A 17876-nucleotide genomic window follows, 5' to 3' on the forward strand; every position below is an offset into this window, starting at 1 on the left:
AGCCCATGCCCAAGTTTGTGATCTCTACCCCAAGCTCAGTTGGTTACTTTTTTCTCTGGCCAGAGAACTCCATAAGGAAATGGCTTCTGTGGTTAGGGCTGCTCTGCTCAGAGGAAAAGAAATACTGGGCTGTGGGTTTAGGAGCAGAAGACTGGAGGGTCTGAGGGGTCTGAAGCGTACCCTGCGAGCCCAGGGGAGGCACTGGTTCCTCTAGAAGAGGCAGCTGGGGGCTGAGGATAAAATGTAGGTGCAGAGGGAGTCCCAGTTCCTGGCTGGAGCTGCTGGCTCTCAAGATGGTGCAGCAGGGGCTGAGGTTGTCACAGCTACCTCGGCCTCCGGCTGCTTTTCCAGGGACAGGACCTCTTCCACTATCTGTGCTGCCACCTGGAGGAGGAGGCAGGTCATAGAGAGTGGAGCCATTAGCATCCCATGTCCAGCCTTCACTCTCAGCCAAGTTTCCCAATCCCAGGATAGGAAGGGACTTTAGAAATTATGATCTGCCCTCTCAATAAGGTAGGAAGTGGGGCTCTGAGATATTAGGAGATCTGCTCACAGTCATGGGGAAGAACTATTTTCTGGGACCCAGGGCTGACAGTTTCTGTCCAGTTCAGAACCCCTGTCCTAACATACTGCTTTCAGCCCCTGCCCACCTGATCCAAGGGTTCCTCTGTCCAGGTGTCTTCATCATCTGCCACTTCCTGGGCTCCTTCTATCTCCTTCCGTGGGTGGGGAGCCGTGTACACTCCCTTGACTCCTGATGGGGGCCAACATGGACTGAGGCCCAGGCTGAGGAGCCCTCAGCATTCTTTCCTTTGGCCTCTACAGCCCCTTCCTCTCCCCTGAGCCTTGCTCTACATTCCTCGTCACCTCTGAGGATGGCCGGGTAGTTTAGAAGTAGGCCTTGGGCCCCCATCTCCATCCCTTCCAAATCCCACCCCTGAAGTCTCATTTGAGTTTCCATGTGCTTCTTTTCATATGCCAAGTCCCTGTAAGGAATCAAGGGGCTGGATATGCACATAGGAGACAGCTCTACTGAGGTCAGGGCCCGCTCTGTATCTGGGCATTCTGCCCCCATGGACCATCCCCACAACAGCAGGGATCACCCACAGTCCCAGTGAGAAGGTGGCTGAGAGGGGCCTGGGTCCTTGGGTCCCCTCACCTGATAGAAATGAGAGAGTGGGGAGCATGCTTCTTGGCTCAGTAGCCTGCTGGGTTCTGGCGTAGAAAGCAGATGGCTCAGTTTGGCTTGGTTCCTTTGGAGAAGGCTGGGTTACCCGTGCCCTGTGGCCATGGGCCTGTAGAGGGGACACTGAGCTTGGGCTATGGGCACTGGCTCTGTTTAACTTCTCTACTCCCAGTCCAGGCTTGCATGCTTGTGGTGCCTGTGGGAGCTTTGAGAGGAGATGCTGTCCATCTTCAGAGCCTGCATCCTCCTGCCCTGCTCCCTCTTCCCATCAGGCTGCCTTATCTGGGGACAGAGCAGCTGGCACTTGGTACTCAAGAAGCCCAGGGAAGCCAGGCCGTGTCTCCCTACTCCCATCCAATGCGCTCTGGCTCACCTCATGGGAGAGCTCAGGCCTGGGGTGAGATGGGGGGCAATAAGCTCCTCTGGACTCTGCTCTGCCAGATATGCCACTTCTTTCCCAGCAGAGAACCTGGCAAGAGGACATTAGGCCCAGGAAGTCAGAGTCCTGAAGATACAGAGCCTGGATGAGCTGACTTTCAGACCAGGTTCTGGTCTAGTCCCTACCACTCAGTAATGTCACCCTGAACAAATAACTTCACTCCTTTGAATGTCAGTCTTTCCTCTGGAAAATGGGAATGCTCTGTCTTCCACAAGATGCTTGAGAGGATGCAGAGAGGAGAGGGCAGAGCCTGCGCTGGAGGAGGAGTGAGGCAGTCACTGTCCTTCCGTCCCCCTACCCACTTTGGCTCTCACATCACCTACCCCCTGCTTGTGCGGCCTAGGCTTTGGGTCTCGGGAATACCTGCAATGAAAAAGAAAAAGCTTGTAGTAGGTAGAAGAGGACAGGAGTTAGGGTGGGTTCCTTTGTTCTAACCAGTTCCCCCTCCCAGCTCACATGTACATACCAGCAGCCTCTGGGCAGTGAGGGGCTAGGTACCAGCAGCTCCAGATAAGGGAGAGCCTTGAACTCCTCTTCTCCAACAGCCACATAGTAATGGCCACTCACCAGAGCCTCTCTTGCCGACAGTGGGAGCCCGTTCAGAGTGCAGAGTCTGGGAGAGAGAGAGGTGAGCGAGTTAGGACTAGTGGACAAGATGCCTCTTCATATTTGGCAGACTCCGAGGAGGTGGGTACAGCTATTCTGAGGTACCCTCCGGCCGCTGGCCCTTGGAGCACCAGGGCCAGTCACTTAGGCTCCGCCCTGGCTCCAAGGAGTGGGCTGAGAACCGCTCCCTGTGGCACAGAAGGAAATCCTATTTGGGGGAACGTGCTTTCCTTTTGCCTTTTCATCCTCAAGGACAGCCGGAGCCAGTAAGGAGGCTCGGTCTGGAGACTCTTGGGCTTTCACAGCGCCCGTACTCACTTGCGCACAGCCCCGCTCTGTAACTTGGCCCTCTCAGTCAGGAGCTTCAACACCGTTTCCCAGTCCTCGCTGGCAGCCTGGGACAGCTTCAGGCCAAACGGGGGACTTAACAGGTCCCCATTCCTGAACACACTGGGACAAAGAGCAACCTGGTAAAGGGAAGGGGCCCCAGAACTTGTATGTGTGAAAGGAAGGAAGGTGGAACAGGGGAGAGATGTTCCGAGAACCAGTGCGCTGGTCCATTTTCATCCATCAAGCATGTTGGGTTTTTTATATTCCCACCAGGGACCAGTTGTGCTCGGAACAAACCCACTCACATTTTCTTGGTGTCACTGAAACAAGACACCAGCACTTACTGGATGTAGCAGGAGGAACCTGCAGGTAGCCTCCGTCCAAGGGGCTCATCACCTGGGTGCTGAGTCACAGGACAACCCTGAAACCCAAGTCAGGTGAGAGGTGAGGCCTTTGATTAGGGGTGGGTTAGTCCAAGGTGGGTGGGCGAGGGAAAGGAACCAGACTGGGGCAGGGGAGGGGTCAAGGAGGGATGGGACTGGTCATACCTTCACCAAAGCATGCTTTTTAAAAAAATTTTTTTGAGAGGATGGGAGATAGACTCTCGCATGCACCCCAACCTGGATCCACCCAGCAACCCATCTGGGGCAAATGCTCAAATAACTGAGCTATCCTCAGCACCCAGGGCCAACACCTCAAACCAATCGAGCCACTGGCTGCAGGGGGGGAAGAGAGAGAAAAAGGGGAAAAGAAGCAGATGGTCACTTCTCATATGTTCCCTGACCAGGGATCGAACCTGGGACATCTACATGCTGGTCCGACGCTCTATTCACTGGCCAACAGGCCAGGGCCAAAGGGTGCTTCTAACTCCTTAAGTCACATTCTAACCACCTCTGTCTCTTGTGTTTTATAGGTTCCCCTTTCCTTTGGGAACCCCAGCCTAGAGATCAAGTGAAAGGCTGGGAAAGGAGCAAGGGACAGTGTATTGAAATCTTACATGCAGGAAGCACAGCAGCTGTGCCAGAGTTGGTGTGGAAACCACTCCCATGGGACTGGCAGATCCTGCCCTTTCCAGGGCCTCTGGCTCCCCAGAACCAATTGAGGGCAATCTCAGGAGGGGTGGAAAGACTTACTGGTAGTCTGCTGCTTTTCCCACCTAGATCCTTCTGTCCAGGGGGCAAATAGCTGAAAGGACAGATGGGTCACAGGTCATCTTGGGGAGCCTGGTAGCTGCCAGTTTGGGGCTGAGGCCTAGCTTACCAGCCATCCCTTCCCATCCATTGAAACAATCTGTCACCTCAGTCCAGAAACAGGTGCTGGCACTTGAACCTGCCTCAGTGTCCTAAGTCAAGCTCACAAACCCTAAGATTTTTTTTTAATTTTATTTATTTATTTTTAGAGAGGAGAGAGAGACAGAGGGAGAGAGAGGAGAGAGAGACAGAGAGAGAGAGAAGGGGGAAGGAGCAGGAAGCATCAACTCCCATATGTGCCTTGACCAGGCAAGCCCAGGGTTTCGAACCTGCGACCTCAGCATTTCCAGGTCGACGCTTTATCCACTGCGCCGCCACAGGTCAGGCTAAGATTTTTTTTTAAAGACTTATTTATTCATTATTTCAGAAAGCAGGAGGGGGAGAGAGAGAGAGAAAAAAAAGGGGGGGGGGCAGGAAGCATCATGTGCCTTGACCAGGCAAGCCCAGGGTTTCGGACCGGTGACCTCAGCATTTCCAGGTCGATGCTTTATCCACTGCGCCACCACAGGTCAGGCCCAAACTATAAGATTAAATGTCGAAAGAAACTATATAGTTTATTAAGGATCCTACTATATCTCAGAAATCTTCTCATTCGTGAGGTAGGTGGTTTTATCTCATTTTGTATTATACTCAAAGTTAAGTGACTCACCTAAAGTAACACAGAAGTAAGTGACAAAGTGCAGACTCTAAGTCTGTCTAGCGCCCAGCCCCTTGTTCCTGACATTACAGGAAGTAACCTCAGCTGAGAGTTGGAAGCTCAGATACCCACATTCTTCTCCCCACTCGGTAGGCACAGCCCTACCCTGCAAAGGGGGACGAGCCCAGCCTACCGCAGAGCACAAGTCCCTGACATGTAGGTGGAGTGATGGGCGAATTTAGTGTTTGGTGGTAGGAGAGGATCCAGTCAGGAAGAGTCTCTGGGAAAATGGGCTCAGGCTGCAGGAGAATGCTTTCCTTCCCACAGGTTGCTCCTGGCTGTGACGGGCATCAACGTGTCAACTTCAACTTGAACTGTGGCTCCATTATTTACTTGTTACTTTATTGTCTTGATTTTCCCTTCTAAAGAGTGGGGACAAGACCACCCCCTTCATAGGGTTGCTCCACTCCAAGATAATGTATGAAGTGCCTGCACATACACAGTAAGTACTAGACATGTGTTATTGCTATTACCCCCCTCCCTGGGCTCTTTGACCAGCCCCAGCCCACTCACTTGCGCTTGCAGAATCGTTCAAAGCCAGCTGCCACATACTGCCCTCTGTTCCGCAGGTCGGCTAGGTCAGTGACAGGGTGGCCATGGCAAGGCGTGTATAGGGCACGCACAGCCAGTGAGGCCTGCAAAGCTGACGTTACCTCATTGAGGAAGGCTTCCAGGGTGGGGAAGCGGCGTTGAGTGACCACCAGCTGGCGTCCTGGGCAGAAAGGGTCCCCATTCCGGTACACTACTACCCTCTTGGCTGCCATAGCTATTCTCAGATAGAGACGCAGAGCTGTTGTCAGGCAACTAAGACAGACGTGGGAACAGTGCCAATCAGGGGTGGAAGCCTCCCCCCTCCCTCAGGAATGCAGGGAGAGCAATCTTCATTCAGTCTCATTCAATCTGCCCTTGGTGGGGCCTCCTAAGAGTAGAGGGTGTGATGATATTCACAGAAGACGCTAGGGCTCAGGCTCAGTGAAGAGAGGCAGGGGCAGAAACCACACTGAAATGCAGATGGTCCAATACTGGGAGGAGGGAGGGCTTCTCAGAACCTCCCTGCCATTCTACAACCCAAGGGCTGAGCTCCAGAAAGATCAGCTTTGGGGGCTGTTCTCCAAAGATGGCCAGTCCGCTCCCAGCCAGCTCTGGAGCAGATGCCTCAGGTCAGTAAGAAGTGACAGGAAGGACAAGTCTGTCCTAACAGGCAGAAGATGAATGCAACCCAGACAGCCAGGTTTGGATTCCAAGAAAAACCTTTATTCTCCATCGGGTCTCCCACTTTACTTACCCAGGTAATTCCCGTCCTGAAATTTGGATTGAGCCACAGGCAGAGGATAAAGAATATCTTTCTCTGATTTTTTAAAGAGCGCCAGCTGTTGGCCCCAGCTTCTCTTGGTCCCACTGGCCACCAATGGCCAGAGGCAGGTGGTGGAGCTGGTACCAGGGAGCTAGGATGAGGACCTGTTTCCTTGCCCTTTCATGTCATCCCCTTTTGGAACCTGAGCCACCCCTGGCTCCTCAGGGTCTAGCCCAGTGGCCTTGTTTTCCTCAGCCTGCTCTACCACTGGTTCTCTTCCCTGCTGTCTGACCCTGTGGAAGACAGTTTCTCAGGTGCCATTTATCTCCATGGTCCAGGCTTCTGGTTTCCCCATCCTTCAGAGCTAGGCTTATTGGAAGTTCTATCTCTCGACTTTTTATGACTGGGGGTTGGGCCCTTGGGTGGTTTAGTCTTCCAGAGATCCAGGCTACCATTTTCTGCCAAAGTCCCATCCCAGATGACACGGTCCTCTAAGAGGCCCAGCTCTCGTGGCCTAGCTCTTTGGCAATCTGGCTCTTTGTGGTCTGGTCCTCTGGGAGACTTGCCTTTAACATCTGGGTCCGCACTGAGTGTGGGCAGCTGCTTTTTGGCCTTTCCAGAACAGTGGCCCTCAGGTTTGAGGCCTTTGGGTGTCAGGTCCTCCAGTTTTGTCAGTTGCAGGCAGGTCCCTCCAGAGGTCTTTTCCCCATGGTGTGATTCTCTGGTAAACCTGTTCTCTATGGTCTGGTTATCTGATAGTATGGGCAGCTGTGCTCCAGCCCTCCTGTGGCATGGGTCCCTGTACTTGGCTCCAGCAGTGGTTTTATCTGTAGTGGCCAGTCTTTCTGGAGATTTGTGGTGTTGTGATTTGAGCCTCCAGCAAGAGTCATCTGCATGGTCTGGCTCTCTAGTGGTCCTCTCTCTGTAGCACTGGTCTGCTAGTGGTGGGCCTGGTTGTGATCCAGCTCTCTCACAGGCCTGCCCCCTGTGGTCCGGACTCACCTCTGGGGATCCCAGTGTTTGTCTGAGAATTAAGTACTATTGGGGAAGAGAACAGACACTGTATCAGGCAGGCCTGTGTTAGCACGGCAGGAGGCTTTTCCCTAACCGCCACCCTTGGCCCTAATTTTGCACAAAGGGCTCCAAGTTAGTGCCTACCTCCTTTCGGCTATTGATGGCCTGCTGTAGCCACAGCAGTTCCATGGCCAAGTGGCTGCGGAGGTACCGGAGCTCCTGGAGCTCAGTGGCGCTGTGGGGCAGTTCCGGACCTGCAGCTTCTGCAAAGAAGGGAGGAAAGAAGGGAGAAAGCCTTGAGGGGTAGACACTGGCCTAGCATTAGAGCCTGGCACCCTCCCCCTGCCCACCCAGGTGTTGCCCTCAACCAGGGAAAAGAAAGGAAAGGAATGCAGCTTATCTAGAAAATGCCTTTCACTTTTCAGGTGGGAAAGCTGAGGCCCACAGAGAGTCAGGGCTAGCCCTGATCCAGGCAGAGAGGAACCTGGGTTCTCCATCCTTGTCATATCTCTGGTCTCTTGGCTGGGTTTCCTGGGTTTCCTGCTCTGCTCATCTTGAAGCCAGAGGCTGTCATCTCTGCAGGGAAGGCTTTCTGAGTTGGCTGAGTTCTCTCCTGACTTCTTCAGCATCAATTCCTCCTGGACGGTCTCTCTCTCAGGCTTCTTACACGGGACGCAGCTCCATAGTTCCTGTTCTGGCTTTGGTACCCTCTCTCCGGCTTTCCAGGTCTTTTGAGATTTTGCCTTCTGAGAAATAAATCAGAGAGATGTGAGAGCTCCAGGACTAAACCCTCTAAGTATGTGGGTGCCATGATTTAGTTTACAAGGTCCCTTTTCCCTTTGGGATATATACTACCTGTGGGAGAAATCGGGGTCTCCAAGATTAAACCCTCTAAGTATGTGGGTGCCATGATTTAGTTTACAAGGTCCCTTTTCCCCTTGGGATATATACTACCTGTGGGAGAAATCGGGGTCTAGGAATCCAGTCCTCAGTCCACTGTAGTGTGCCCAGATCGCCCTCAATCTCTCGTACAATCGCCTCATACTCAACTCGTAGACTCTGAAACTGGCGTCGGACCAGGAAACCTCGGACGCACGCCTAGTGCGGAAAGAAAACCCTCATCACTGCCAAAGTGGAGGCATCTTTAGGGATTCTCCTGGGGCAGTCATCCCGGTGGCTGCAATAGGGGACTCAGCCAAGTGGTAAAGGACAGGTGATACTATGCGCTGGGGCTCCGGGGCTTCAAGGGAGCATACTGGACTGGATCTCTCTCTTCGATTTAAGGTCCTTCCTACCATTTCCGTGATCCCGCATGAGCGTGTCGGGGGTGCCGGAAAGGGGGGGGCGGGGTCCGTGGGTCCCAGCATTCTTCAGGGCGGTGGGGGTGGGTGGGTATCTTCAGAGGTGAGAATGCAAGTAACTAAACGTGACAACATCATTTCGTTTGATGGTCCCAGTCCGAGATCCCAGGGGTAATCATGTGCACCACCCACCCGCCCCGCACCTGCAGCGCCGTCACCTCCCGAATCAACTGCTCCAGCTCCATCCGGCGCCAACTGCCGAGCAAGGATGCCGGCGCCTACACAGTACGTCACTAATCCGCACCTCTCGACGAGCGGAGGCCCCGCCCGCTGTCTCCATGGCAACCCTCCCTCTCACCCGGGGCGCCCGCTTCCCGGCGCCTGCCCGGATTTCCGGAGCTGCAGGGCAGATTCCTGATTGCCCGAGCGGCCCCCCAAAACGAAAAGGGTGTGGCGCAGAGGTGTATCCTCCCGGGCCGGGGCACCCCAGCCAAGTAAAGACGCAGTGAGCGGAGGGAGGACGCAGAGCCGCTTTTTTTTTCCTTTTTGGTTTAATTCCATCTAATGCCCCCCTCCCCATAGCACCTGGGGGGCCGCGGGATAAGCAGTCAGTCTGAAAAAAGTCACAGTTTGAAGAGAATGAGAGGGTGCAGCCTGGGCATGGGTCCGACACCTACGCAGCTGCCTGCTCCTCAGGCTCCGCGTTCTCGGCCAGGTGCAGTTTCTGTCTGTGTCAGTCAAGGATTGGATGCTCTGAACCCCAGCCTTTCCAACCCTGTCTTCCTTCCCATCCTGCACTGGTTGTTGCCCCAGCTGCGAAAAGGGGCTGCGCAGGGACTGGGGGGTGGTCGGTGATCTGAGGTTGCAGTCCTCACCTGCCCTTCTTGCCAGGTGACTCACCCCATTCTCTAAACTTTATACACAGGGGGCCAGTTCACTGTCCCTCAGACCGTTGGAGGGCCGGACTATAAAAAAAACTATGAACAAATCCCTATGCACACTGCACATATCTTATTTTAAAGTAAAAGAACAAAACGGGAACAAATACAATATTTAAAATAAAGAACAAGTAAATTTAAATCAACAAACCAGTATTTCAATGGGAACTATGCTCCTCTCACTGACCACCAATGAAATAGGTGCCCCTTCCAGAAGTGCGGTGGGGACCGGATAAATGGCCTCAGGGGGCCGCATGCGGCCCACGGGCCGTAGTTTGGGGACCCCTGCTCTAGATCATACAGGTGTGTGCACTCCCACTGTTTCTGACTAGGACTAGGAAGGGAGATAATCTAAATCAGTGAAAATAATTGTTGAGTACTGAAAGAATATGAAGACATTAGACAAGCTTTGCCACGGGTTGGTGACAGCTGAAGTACTTGCAAAGCTTTAATAAGTAAGTAAAACATAACTTGCAACCACCATCCTCCTAATATCTGAGAAATTGGGTGGGGGCAATCTGGCCAATTCTGACTCAGTAGGAGAGAAAAGTGTGGGCATGTTGGTTATATGTAAATACCCCTAGGGTGGTGGGGAAGAGGAAACTGATTACATCTCTGGAAGGCACATACACACATATGCACTGTCAGGTCGCCTGGAAAGGATACATAGAATTACTAAGATCTTCCAGCTGTAGAGAGAAAGAGAAGTTCCTGTCAGGAGAGACACCAGGGCAAACCCCAGATGTTCTTGGTACCATCCTTTAGTGGGGTTGAGGGGCACAGAGCTCTTAGCTTCATGCACCCAACTTTTCACCTAGCAGCCAGTAAGGGCCCCACCCCAGCCCTGACCCACCCAGCCCTGACCCACATTGCTAAGCAGTTGGTCCAGGTTACGGTCAGCCATGGTCTTCTTCTGCTCCTCAGGCAGCCCCTCAGTGACCCCGTCCTCTTCCTCCTCTTCCTCTTCCTCCCCACACACATCCAGGCTGAAGTGCAGCCGGGCCAACTTCTCCTGCATCTCCCGCACGTGCTCCAGTTGCTCAAAGGAGCATTCCTTCCCTGGACAGCACCTGAGTGAGCCCTGGGAGCAACTTTGGGACCTTGGCCCCAGCCACGCACCAAGCGACTTGGGGACCAGGCCCTCCAGCCCCACCCACACCCCCTCTAAGCCCAGTGCCCAGGACTTACCGAAGGCCTGCAGCCGGCCTGAGTGGAAATCATTGAGCAGGTTCAGCAGTCCTCCCTCCATCTCGTAAACATCAGTCACCTCAGTCAGGAAAGAGTGCTGCAGGGGTGTGCCCGCAGAGCCGCCCCCACCTCCGGCCAGCACGGGGCGGCATTTCTCCTTGCCTACCCTGGGTAGGTGGACATGACCAAAATCACAGGGTAAGGGCAGCCAAGTAGCCCAGGTTTTTTGTGCCATCTGTCTATGTACCGATTCATCTTTCTATCCACTCACCAACATAAATAGATGTTTGTTCTTCTGGCCCTGCCCTGGGCACCAGGACTGGTAAAGGGAATAGAGCAAGTAAAGAGAGTTGAGGGTAAGAAGTTAAGCCTGACCAGATGGTGGCGCAGTGGATAGAGCATCTGACTGGGATGCGGTAGACCCAGGTTCGAGACCTCGAGGTCGCCAGCTTGAGTGTGGGCTCATCTGGTTTGAGCAAAAAGCTCACCAGCTTGAGCCCAAGGTCACTGGCCCGAGCAAGGGGTTACTCGGACTGCTGAAGGCCCGCGGTCAAGGCACATATGAGAAAGCAATCAATGAACAACTAAGGTGTTACGAGGCACAACGAAAAACTAATGATTGATACTTCTTATCTCTCCATCCCTGTCTATCCCTCTCTCTGACTCTCTCTGTCTCTGTAAAAAAAAAAAAAGTTAAAATAAGTCTTTTTCTACTACTGATACAACCAAAGGCATGCTTGGACTAGGCTCCTGGGTTCCTGTCCACGCCCCCACTCATTCCTCCTGTGACCCTCAGTGAATCTGTACTGGCCCTCAGTAAGGATTTGGGGACAGTTACTCCCATATTGCCATGAGAGTCATATAATTTCTCCTTAAAATATCTTTCTGCCCCTCTTTTTATTTTTTAATGATTTTTTTTAGAGAGAGGAAGGGAGAGAGCGAGAGAGAGACAAGAACATCTGTTCCTGTATGCACCCTGACCGAGGATTGAACCGGCAACCTCTGCGCTTCAGGAAGATGCTCTAACCAACTGAGCTGTCTGATCAGGGCACCTCTCTAGTTAAAAAATGTTTTGTCTGGCCAGGCGGTGGCGCAGTGGATGGAGCGTCAGACTGGGATGCGGAGGACCCAGGTTCGAGACCCGAGGTTGCCAGCTTGAGCGCGGGTTCATCTGGTTTGAGCAAAAAACTCGCCAGCTTGGACCCAAAGTCGCTGGCTTGAGCAAGGGGTTACTTGGTCTGCTGAAGGCCCGCGGTCAAGGCACATATGAGAAAGCAATCAATGAACAACTAAGGTTGCAACTAGAAACAGATGATTGATGCTTCTCATCTCTCTCCGTTCCTGTCTGTCTGTCCCTATCTATCCCTCTCTCTGACTGTCTCTCTGTCCCTGTAAAAATAAATAAATTAATTAATTAATTAAAAAAAAAAAGAAAGAAAGAAAATTAAAAAAAAAAAATGTTTTGATGCCTGACCTGTGGTGGCGCAGTGAATAAGGCGTTGACCTGAAATTTTGTTGCCGGCCGGAAACCCTGGGCTTGCCTGGTCAAGGCACATATGAGAAGCAACCCCTTTCTTTCTCTCTCATCTCACAAAAATCAATAAAATCAATTAATCAATAAAATAAATTAATCAAAATTGGGCACCCTGGCTGGGTGGCTCAGTGGACAGGGTGTTGAACCAGTATGCTGAGGTTGGAGAATTATCCCCAGTCAGAGGACATACAAGAAGTGACCAATGAATGCACAACTAAATGAAACAAATAAATGGAACCATGAGTTGACACTTCTCACTCTCTCCCTTACTTCTTCTCTCTCTCAAATCAATGAAAAATTAAAAAAAAACAAAAACAGTGCTCGCTTCGGCAGCACATATACTAAAATTGGAATGGAATGATACAGAGAAGATTAGCATGGCCCCTGCGCAAGGATGACACGCAAATTTGTGAAGCATTCCATATATATATATATATATATATTTTTTTTTTTTTTTTTTTCATTTTTCTGAAGCTGGAAACAGGGAGAGACAGACAGACTCCCGCATGCGCCCGACCGGGATCCACCCGGCACGCCCACCAGCGGTGACGCTCTGCCCACCAGGGGGCGATGCTCTGCCCATCCTGGGCGTCGCCATGTTGGGACCAGAGCCACTCTAGCGCCTGAGGAAGCGGCCACAGAGCCATCCCCAGCGCCCGGGCCATCTTTGCTCCAATGGAGCCTTGGCTGCGGGAGGGGAAGAGAGAGACAGAGAGGAAAGTGCGGCGGAGGGGTGGAGAAGCAAATGGGCGCTTCTCCTGTGTGCCCTGGCTGGGAATCGAACCCGAGTCCTCCGCACGCTAGGCTGACGCTCTACCGCTGAGCCAACCGGCCAGGGCTTCATATTTTTTTTAAAAAAAGAAAAACAAAACAAAACAAAACCAGAACTGTTTTGGGCCCTGGTCAGGTAGCTCAGTTGGTTAGAGCATTGTCCCAATACACCAAGGTTGCTGGTTTGATCCCTGGTCAGGGCACATACAAGAATCAAACAATGCATAAGTAATTAGAACAAGTTAAGTTTCTCTCTCCTTACCTCCCTCTCTTTCTCTCTAAAATAAATAATAATGAATAAGTAAAAACACTAAAAACTGTTTTGAATTTTCTATTGCCCTCAGGCTAACACTTAAGGAACTTCCTAGCCTGGCCCCAACCCCCTACCCTATTCTCCAATTGCATTTATTCCTATTCCTATCCCAATCCTGAGCTCCAGCTACACCCACTGTGGCTGTCCCCACAGGAGGGGTCAAAGCCATAAGGAAATAGCAATTTGAGCAAGAACACACACGAACACATTATAGGATAGGATGCAGATTCCCAATTATTAAAAAAAATTAAGCCATGGGCCTTCGCCGGGTAGCTCAGTTGGTTATAGCATTGTCCCAACATGCCGAAGTTGCAAGTTCAATCCCGGGTCAGGGCATGCATGCATACCAGAATCAACCAATGATGGCATGCATGAATGAATGGAACAGCAAGTTGATGTTTCTCTCTCTCTTGCTCCCCCTTCCTCTATTTCTAAAAGTTAATTAAAAAAAAAAAAAAGGCCCTGGCTAGTTAGCTCAGTCAGTTAGAGCATCTCCCCAAAACACCAAGATTGCGGGTTTGAGCCCTGGTCAGGGCACATACGGGAAGTGACCAATGAATGTACAACTAAGTGGAACAGCAAATGAATGCTTGCTTCCCTCTCTCTCTGTCTCTCTAAAAAAATCAATAAAAAGAAATTAAGCTACAGATAGACCTTGAGAATATTACAGTTAGTAAAATAAGTCAGAAAAAGCTAAGAACTTTGTAATTTCACTCATATGTAGGCTATAAAACTGAAACTCCGACACACACAACAGTATGGTGTGTACCAGAGGGAAGGGGTGCAGGGGTAGAAAAGGGTAAAGGGGACTGTATATATGGTGATGGAATATGATTTCACTTTGGTTGGTGGGCACACAATGCAATCATGTATCAAGAAATATACACTTGAAACCTAAATGACTAATGTCACCCCAATAAATTTTTCTTTTTAAAATTTATTTTAGTGAGGACAGAGAGAGTGCGCAAAGGGTGAGGAGGAGCAGGAAGCATCAATCCCATAGGTGCCTTGACCAGGCAAGCCTAGGGCCTTGAACCGGCGACCTCAGCATTCCAGGTTGACACTTAATTCACTGTGCCACCATAGGTCAGGCTCAATATATTTAATTAAAAAAAAAAATAAGCAAAATGCCTGACCAGGCAGTGCACAGTGGATAGTGTCGGCCTGGAACACTGATGACCCCAGTTTGAAACCCCGAGGTCACCAGTGTGAACGTGGGCTCATCCAGCTTGAGCGCAGGGTTGAAAGCTTGAGTGTAGGATCATAGACATGACTCCATGGTCATTGACTTGAGTCCAAAGGTCGCTGGCTTGAGCAAGGGGTCATTGGCTTGGCTGGAGCCCCTCTCCCTCAGCCAAGGCACATATAGAAAGCAATCAGGGAACAACTAAGGTGCCTCAACTATGTGTTGATGCTTCTCATCTCTCTCCCTTCCTGTCTGTCTCTCCCTCTCTTTCTCAATTAAAAAAAAAAAAAAAAGCAAAGAATTCAAATTGTACACCTGAGTATCCCCTCACCATTTCCTGCCTATGACACTCTAGGACCACCAAATCACCTGTGGTTCCCAAAATCTCCCTGGGAGTACTTTTCTTCTGTGCTTACGCCAGGCAAGCCCCCTACAACATTCTCCCTGTCCTGTCCAGTGTACCCAGCAGCCTTCCCTGACTCTCACTTCCCGGCTGGCAGCACTCCTCACCTCCCATTCTGAGGTGCAGCATCATCACACTGTGTGACCCACCTGTCCTTTTCCTCACACACTTAAGTGTAGGGATTTGGTCTGAGCATTTGGTTCTCAAGGGCAACCCCAGGGAAAGCATCAATTATTGCTTGGTACATAAAGGCTAAGGCCCCCTTTACCTTCCTGCTCATAGAGTTCAGCCCAGAGTTAGGGTCCCTCCCTCCTTGCCCTGCTTTCCTCTGCACCTACCTCTTGAACTTGGCCCTCTGTTTGGGGGACGGTAGATGAGGGAGGCCCAGGGCCAAGGAACCACTGTGGCTGGTGGGCACAGGGACCCTGCGGAGTGTTCCTGGGGCTGCAGCAGGCTGGGTCAGGCAGGGCTTGGGACTCCTTTTCTTCTTCTTGTCTTCCATTGATGCTGGCTGGACCTCAGGCTCGCTCTGGCGGGGAGGCAGCCCCACTGAGATGTGTAGGGCAGTGATCCCTTCACCAGCCAACCCCTGAGAGCTGCAAAGGAAGGGCCCTGGGACTTTCCACCTATCCCCTCACATCTGTTAGGGCCTCTGTCCCCTCATCTGACCGGCATGGGCAGGGCCCAAGGCCAGTGCCTACTACTGGGGTCATGGATATGTATTTGAAGGACCTTCTGAGACCCACTAGGTCCCCACCTGTACTCCAGCCCTGCCTGAACAGGCTGCATCCAGTAGTTTTCTCCTGAGGCTGCTGGAGTTTCCTGCCCCTGGAGCTGAGGGGGCGGAGTTGGCAGAGGAAATGTGGAGGGAGAGAGAGGAAGAGCTGGCAGGAGCTCAAAAGGATTAGGGGTGTCTTAGCCAGGCCATGTTCTGTTTTATCAACTGCCTAGGCAGATACTGACAAACTGGGGAGCATCCACCTCGGAGGTGGTTAGTGTGCCAAGCACTAGCCACCAGAGTTGTACCCACGGGAGAACTGTGGCATGGAGGGCACAGCTCAGAGGGGCACCTCCCTCTTCATCCACCCCCAATCACAAGCACCAGGCAACTCCCGTAAGTTCTCTGGGACATGTTTCCAGCTGCTTCACCCTCCCCAGAAAGTCCCTGCTTAGCTTCAGCTGGGGTGGGCGGTGGGCAGCAGCTGGCTGCCTCAGCCCCAACAATGGCTGGCCTGTGGCTGGCACAGCTCAGCCTCCTGTCCAAACCGGCCCTCAAGCCCAGGGCTGCTGAGGTCCTCCCTAGGGAGATCTGGGGGACCTTTCCGGTCCAGGAGCTGCTCCTTCCAGGCTGCCGCCACCAAGCCTGTTTCTGCACTCTGGGATGGTGGTGGTGCTGAGGGCATAAGCATTTAAATTGGCTCATGGTTGGCATTAGGGATGTGGTGGAGGGAAGACCTGTGGCAGCTTGGCCCAATTAGGGACTTGACAGAAGAATCGGAGCAGGAGACTCTGCTCCCGAGGAACCGCTGGGGGAGACCGAGACCTGGGATCTATTTCCCGCGCTGAACCCCCAAAGCTGTGTGCCAAATGGATCGCTCAGCTCAAGAGCCAGGATCCCAAAAGGAGTGTCAGACTTGAGTAATTCTGCCCCCTGCCACTCCTGCCCCACCCAGCCCCCAGGGGCAACTGACCTGGTGTTTTGGGGTCTGGGAGTGATGCTTCTTTGTGGGTTCCTCTGCCCTCAGCTTTCTCCTACTAGGGAACAGAAGGGGTGGAAGCTGAGCTGGCAGGAGGTAATTTGCATTTAAAGAGACAGTGACTTTGCTGGCGATGGAGTAAAATGGGAGAGCAACACCTCATTTATTATGCTGTTCCTCTCAGGACTTGACCTCCCTACCTGAACAACCCGAACAATGGGACTACGATAGTTGTGTGATGGCAATCTAAAACCCTTTCACTTTTTCCATCAGCTACAGCCTCACAAAATGGTGGTGGCTTTGTCAGAAAGAATGGAGAGAGGGAGGAGAGCAAGAGAGAATACGAATGAATATATATAAAATCACGTAAGAAGGACCAGAAGCAGCAGCAGCAGCTGGAAGAAACTGCAAGACAACCAACTATCAAGCTAGTCCAGGTCTCCTGTTAAGCACTTTATGGTCATTTAATCCTCATAACAACCCTGACAGAAGATAGTCGTCATCTCATATTACCGAAAGTCAACAATAGTCTTTTGAGAGCAATATCACTCTTCCCACAACATCCACTGCTCGGTCGTAAACACTTGGGGCTATACCCAGTTACTAAAGAAGTGATGGAACCAAGCCCACCCCACCCCCACCCCCAGGTCTAGGAGACCCCGGTGGGGAGCATCCAGTGAGTGGAAACTGGTGAGATTACCTGGCTTTTGCAGCCTGGAAGGGAAACTAAAGCAAGTGATTGAGGCTGACCCTGTGCTGCTGGAGCTGCCCTTGGTGAGGGGTGTGGCTGGGGTGGGGCAGCTATTTAAAGACCTGGCAGAGGCTCCGGCTCCGGTCTTCAGAGAAGCATCTGATGAAATAGGAGACAGGCTTTTCCTTGGCAAGGCTGTCCTGCTGTCTCAAATAAACTGCCCCATCCACCTTCCCCTCCCACCAGGCTGGAGCAGCTTTGCCAGGCTTCGGCTCAGGCTGAGTGAGGGAGGGATAAGGCCCGTTTCCTCCTGCTCCTGAGCAGGACTCTTTCCCAGGTGCTTTCCTCTCCCAGATTGCTCCAGAAGGGAGACATTAATTCAAGACTTCAATAAACAAGGATCTGAGGGAGGGGTCTGCATAGGCAGAGAGGACAACTGAAGTCCCTATCCTCCCCTACCAGAATTGTTAGAGAGCCCTGGCCGGTAGCTCAGTTGGTTAGAGTGTCATCCCAAAAGCCAAGGTTGAGGGTTCAATCCCCAATTAGGGAACATACAAGAATCAACCAATGAATGCATAAATAGGTGGAACAACACACTGATGTTTCTCTAAAATCAACAACAACAACAATAATAAACAGCCAGAGTGGCACCAGGGCTCCTCTAGGAAGGTGGCAGAGGGTCCAGGACCACCTAGGGTGAAGTTATTCTCAGAGCTGCTTTACGCAAAGCTCCGAGTTGTTGTGACAGCCTCCCGAACCCTCACAAAGAATCTTTGGAACCAAGGTGACCAGCACAGAAAAATATCAATCCATTAGGACATTGACTAGACTAGAAGGTGGCAAAGGCTCTGTGGGGACTGTCACAGCTAGTGTGGGCCCACCTGCCTGTGGAGGCTGGGAGGGAAGGGCACTTTGTCTCTGTCATTGCTGGCCATTCATATATGGCCCTTTGTGCCATACCAGCCCCGGCCTCAAAGAGAACAGCGTGCTGAGTGAGGCATCCAGGATGCCTCCCATACAGAAGCCTCCACTTTTACA

At 51.9% G+C, this 17876-nt stretch overlaps 3 protein-coding genes and 1 non-coding gene across 7 annotated transcripts; 1 reads left to right on the plus strand and 3 right to left on the minus strand.

The window, feature by feature from the left end:
* Positions 1-180: 180 nt before the first annotated feature.
* Positions 181-5272, minus strand: DCDC2B (doublecortin domain containing 2B). The gene is made up of 9 exons (XM_066269792.1): positions 5022-5272; positions 3695-3746; positions 2906-2982; positions 2550-2681; positions 2092-2238; positions 1949-1988; positions 1160-1295; positions 651-754; positions 181-384 (listed from the first exon to the last, which is right to left on the minus strand). Exons 1-9 carry the CDS (start codon positions 5270-5272, stop codon positions 289-291), a joined length of 1035 nt encoding a protein of 344 aa, XP_066125889.1. The 3' UTR covers positions 181-288.
* A 477-nt stretch (positions 5273-5749) lies between these two features.
* IQCC (IQ motif containing C) lies at positions 5750-8384 on the minus strand. Of its 2 annotated transcripts, none has more exons than XM_066269790.1 (5): positions 8321-8384; positions 7771-7914; positions 7301-7562; positions 6961-7079; positions 5750-6840 (listed from the first exon to the last, which is right to left on the minus strand). In XM_066269790.1, exons 1-5 carry the CDS (start codon positions 8360-8362, stop codon positions 6124-6126), a joined length of 1284 nt encoding a protein of 427 aa, XP_066125887.1. In that variant the 5' UTR covers positions 8363-8384; the 3' UTR covers positions 5750-6123. The 2 variants fall into 2 exon arrangements, with proteins under 2 accessions (XP_066125887.1, XP_066125886.1); XM_066269789.1 differs by lacking the exon at positions 8321-8384 and adding an exon at positions 8112-8195.
* A 321-nt stretch (positions 8385-8705) lies between these two features.
* Positions 8706-16901, minus strand: CCDC28B (coiled-coil domain containing 28B). Of its 3 annotated transcripts, none has more exons than XM_066269794.1 (7): positions 16848-16901; positions 16142-16205; positions 14789-14979; positions 10244-10410; positions 9924-10114; positions 9722-9744; positions 8706-8845 (listed from the first exon to the last, which is right to left on the minus strand). In XM_066269794.1, exons 3-7 carry the CDS (start codon positions 14950-14952, stop codon positions 8791-8793), a joined length of 600 nt encoding a protein of 199 aa, XP_066125891.1. In that variant the 5' UTR covers positions 14953-14979; positions 16142-16205; positions 16848-16901; the 3' UTR covers positions 8706-8790. The 3 variants fall into 3 exon arrangements, with proteins under 3 accessions (XP_066125891.1, XP_066125892.1, XP_066125890.1); XM_066269795.1 differs by having other exon boundaries at positions 14789-14999; positions 16848-16864; XM_066269793.1 differs by lacking the exon at positions 16848-16901 and having other exon boundaries at positions 14789-15046.
* On the plus strand, positions 12095-12206 carry LOC136332671 (U6 spliceosomal RNA). Its single transcript, XR_010730837.1, has one exon. It is a non-coding gene; the product is annotated as a U6 spliceosomal RNA (small nuclear RNA).
* Positions 16902-17876: the final 975 nt, after the last annotated feature.

Source organism: Saccopteryx bilineata, chromosome 3 (assembly GCF_036850765.1).
Source record: "Saccopteryx bilineata isolate mSacBil1 chromosome 3, mSacBil1_pri_phased_curated, whole genome shotgun sequence".
Lineage (NCBI taxonomy): Eukaryota > Metazoa > Chordata > Mammalia > Chiroptera > Emballonuridae > Saccopteryx > Saccopteryx bilineata.

What these genes read in the sequence shown, in the direction of transcription:
- IQCC (XM_066269789.1), bottom strand. Translation starts at nt 8,183, where the DNA reads ATGCTGGGACCCACGGACCCCGCCCCCCCCTTTCCGGCACCCCCGACA. An exon ending in CATGCGGGATCACGGAAATG is followed by an intron (nt 7,915 to 8,111) that starts GTAGGAAGGACC and finishes TTTCCGCACTAG; the next exon opens with GCGTGCGTCCGAGGTTTCCT. An exon ending in CCATCAATAGCCGAAAGGAG is followed by an intron (nt 6,841 to 6,960) that starts GTAGGCACTAAC and finishes CTTCCCCAATAG; the next exon opens with TACTTAATTCTCAGACAAAC.
- DCDC2B (XM_066269792.1), bottom strand. Translation starts at nt 5,272, where the DNA reads ATGGCAGCCAAGAGGGTAGTAGTGTACCGGAATGGGGACCCTTTCTGC. An exon ending in CTAGGCCGCACAAGCAGGGG is followed by an intron (nt 1,296 to 1,948) that starts GTAGGTGATGTG and finishes TCCCCTCTACAG; the next exon opens with GCCCATGGCCACAGGGCACG. An exon ending in CACTCTCTCATTTCTATCAG is followed by an intron (nt 755 to 1,159) that starts GTGAGGGGACCC and finishes GGCCCCCATCAG; the next exon opens with GAGTCAAGGGAGTGTACACG.
- CCDC28B (XM_066269794.1), bottom strand. Translation starts at nt 14,952, where the DNA reads ATGGAAGACAAGAAGAAGAAAAGGAGTCCCAAGCCCTGCCTGACCCAG. An exon ending in CAGAGGGCCAAGTTCAAGAG is followed by an intron (nt 10,411 to 14,788) that starts GTAGGTGCAGAG and finishes CCACCTACCCAG; the next exon opens with GGTAGGCAAGGAGAAATGCC. An exon ending in TGGACCAACTGCTTAGCAAT is followed by an intron (nt 9,745 to 9,923) that starts GTGGGTCAGGGC and finishes TTCTCTCTACAG; the next exon opens with CTGGAAGATCTTAGTAATTC.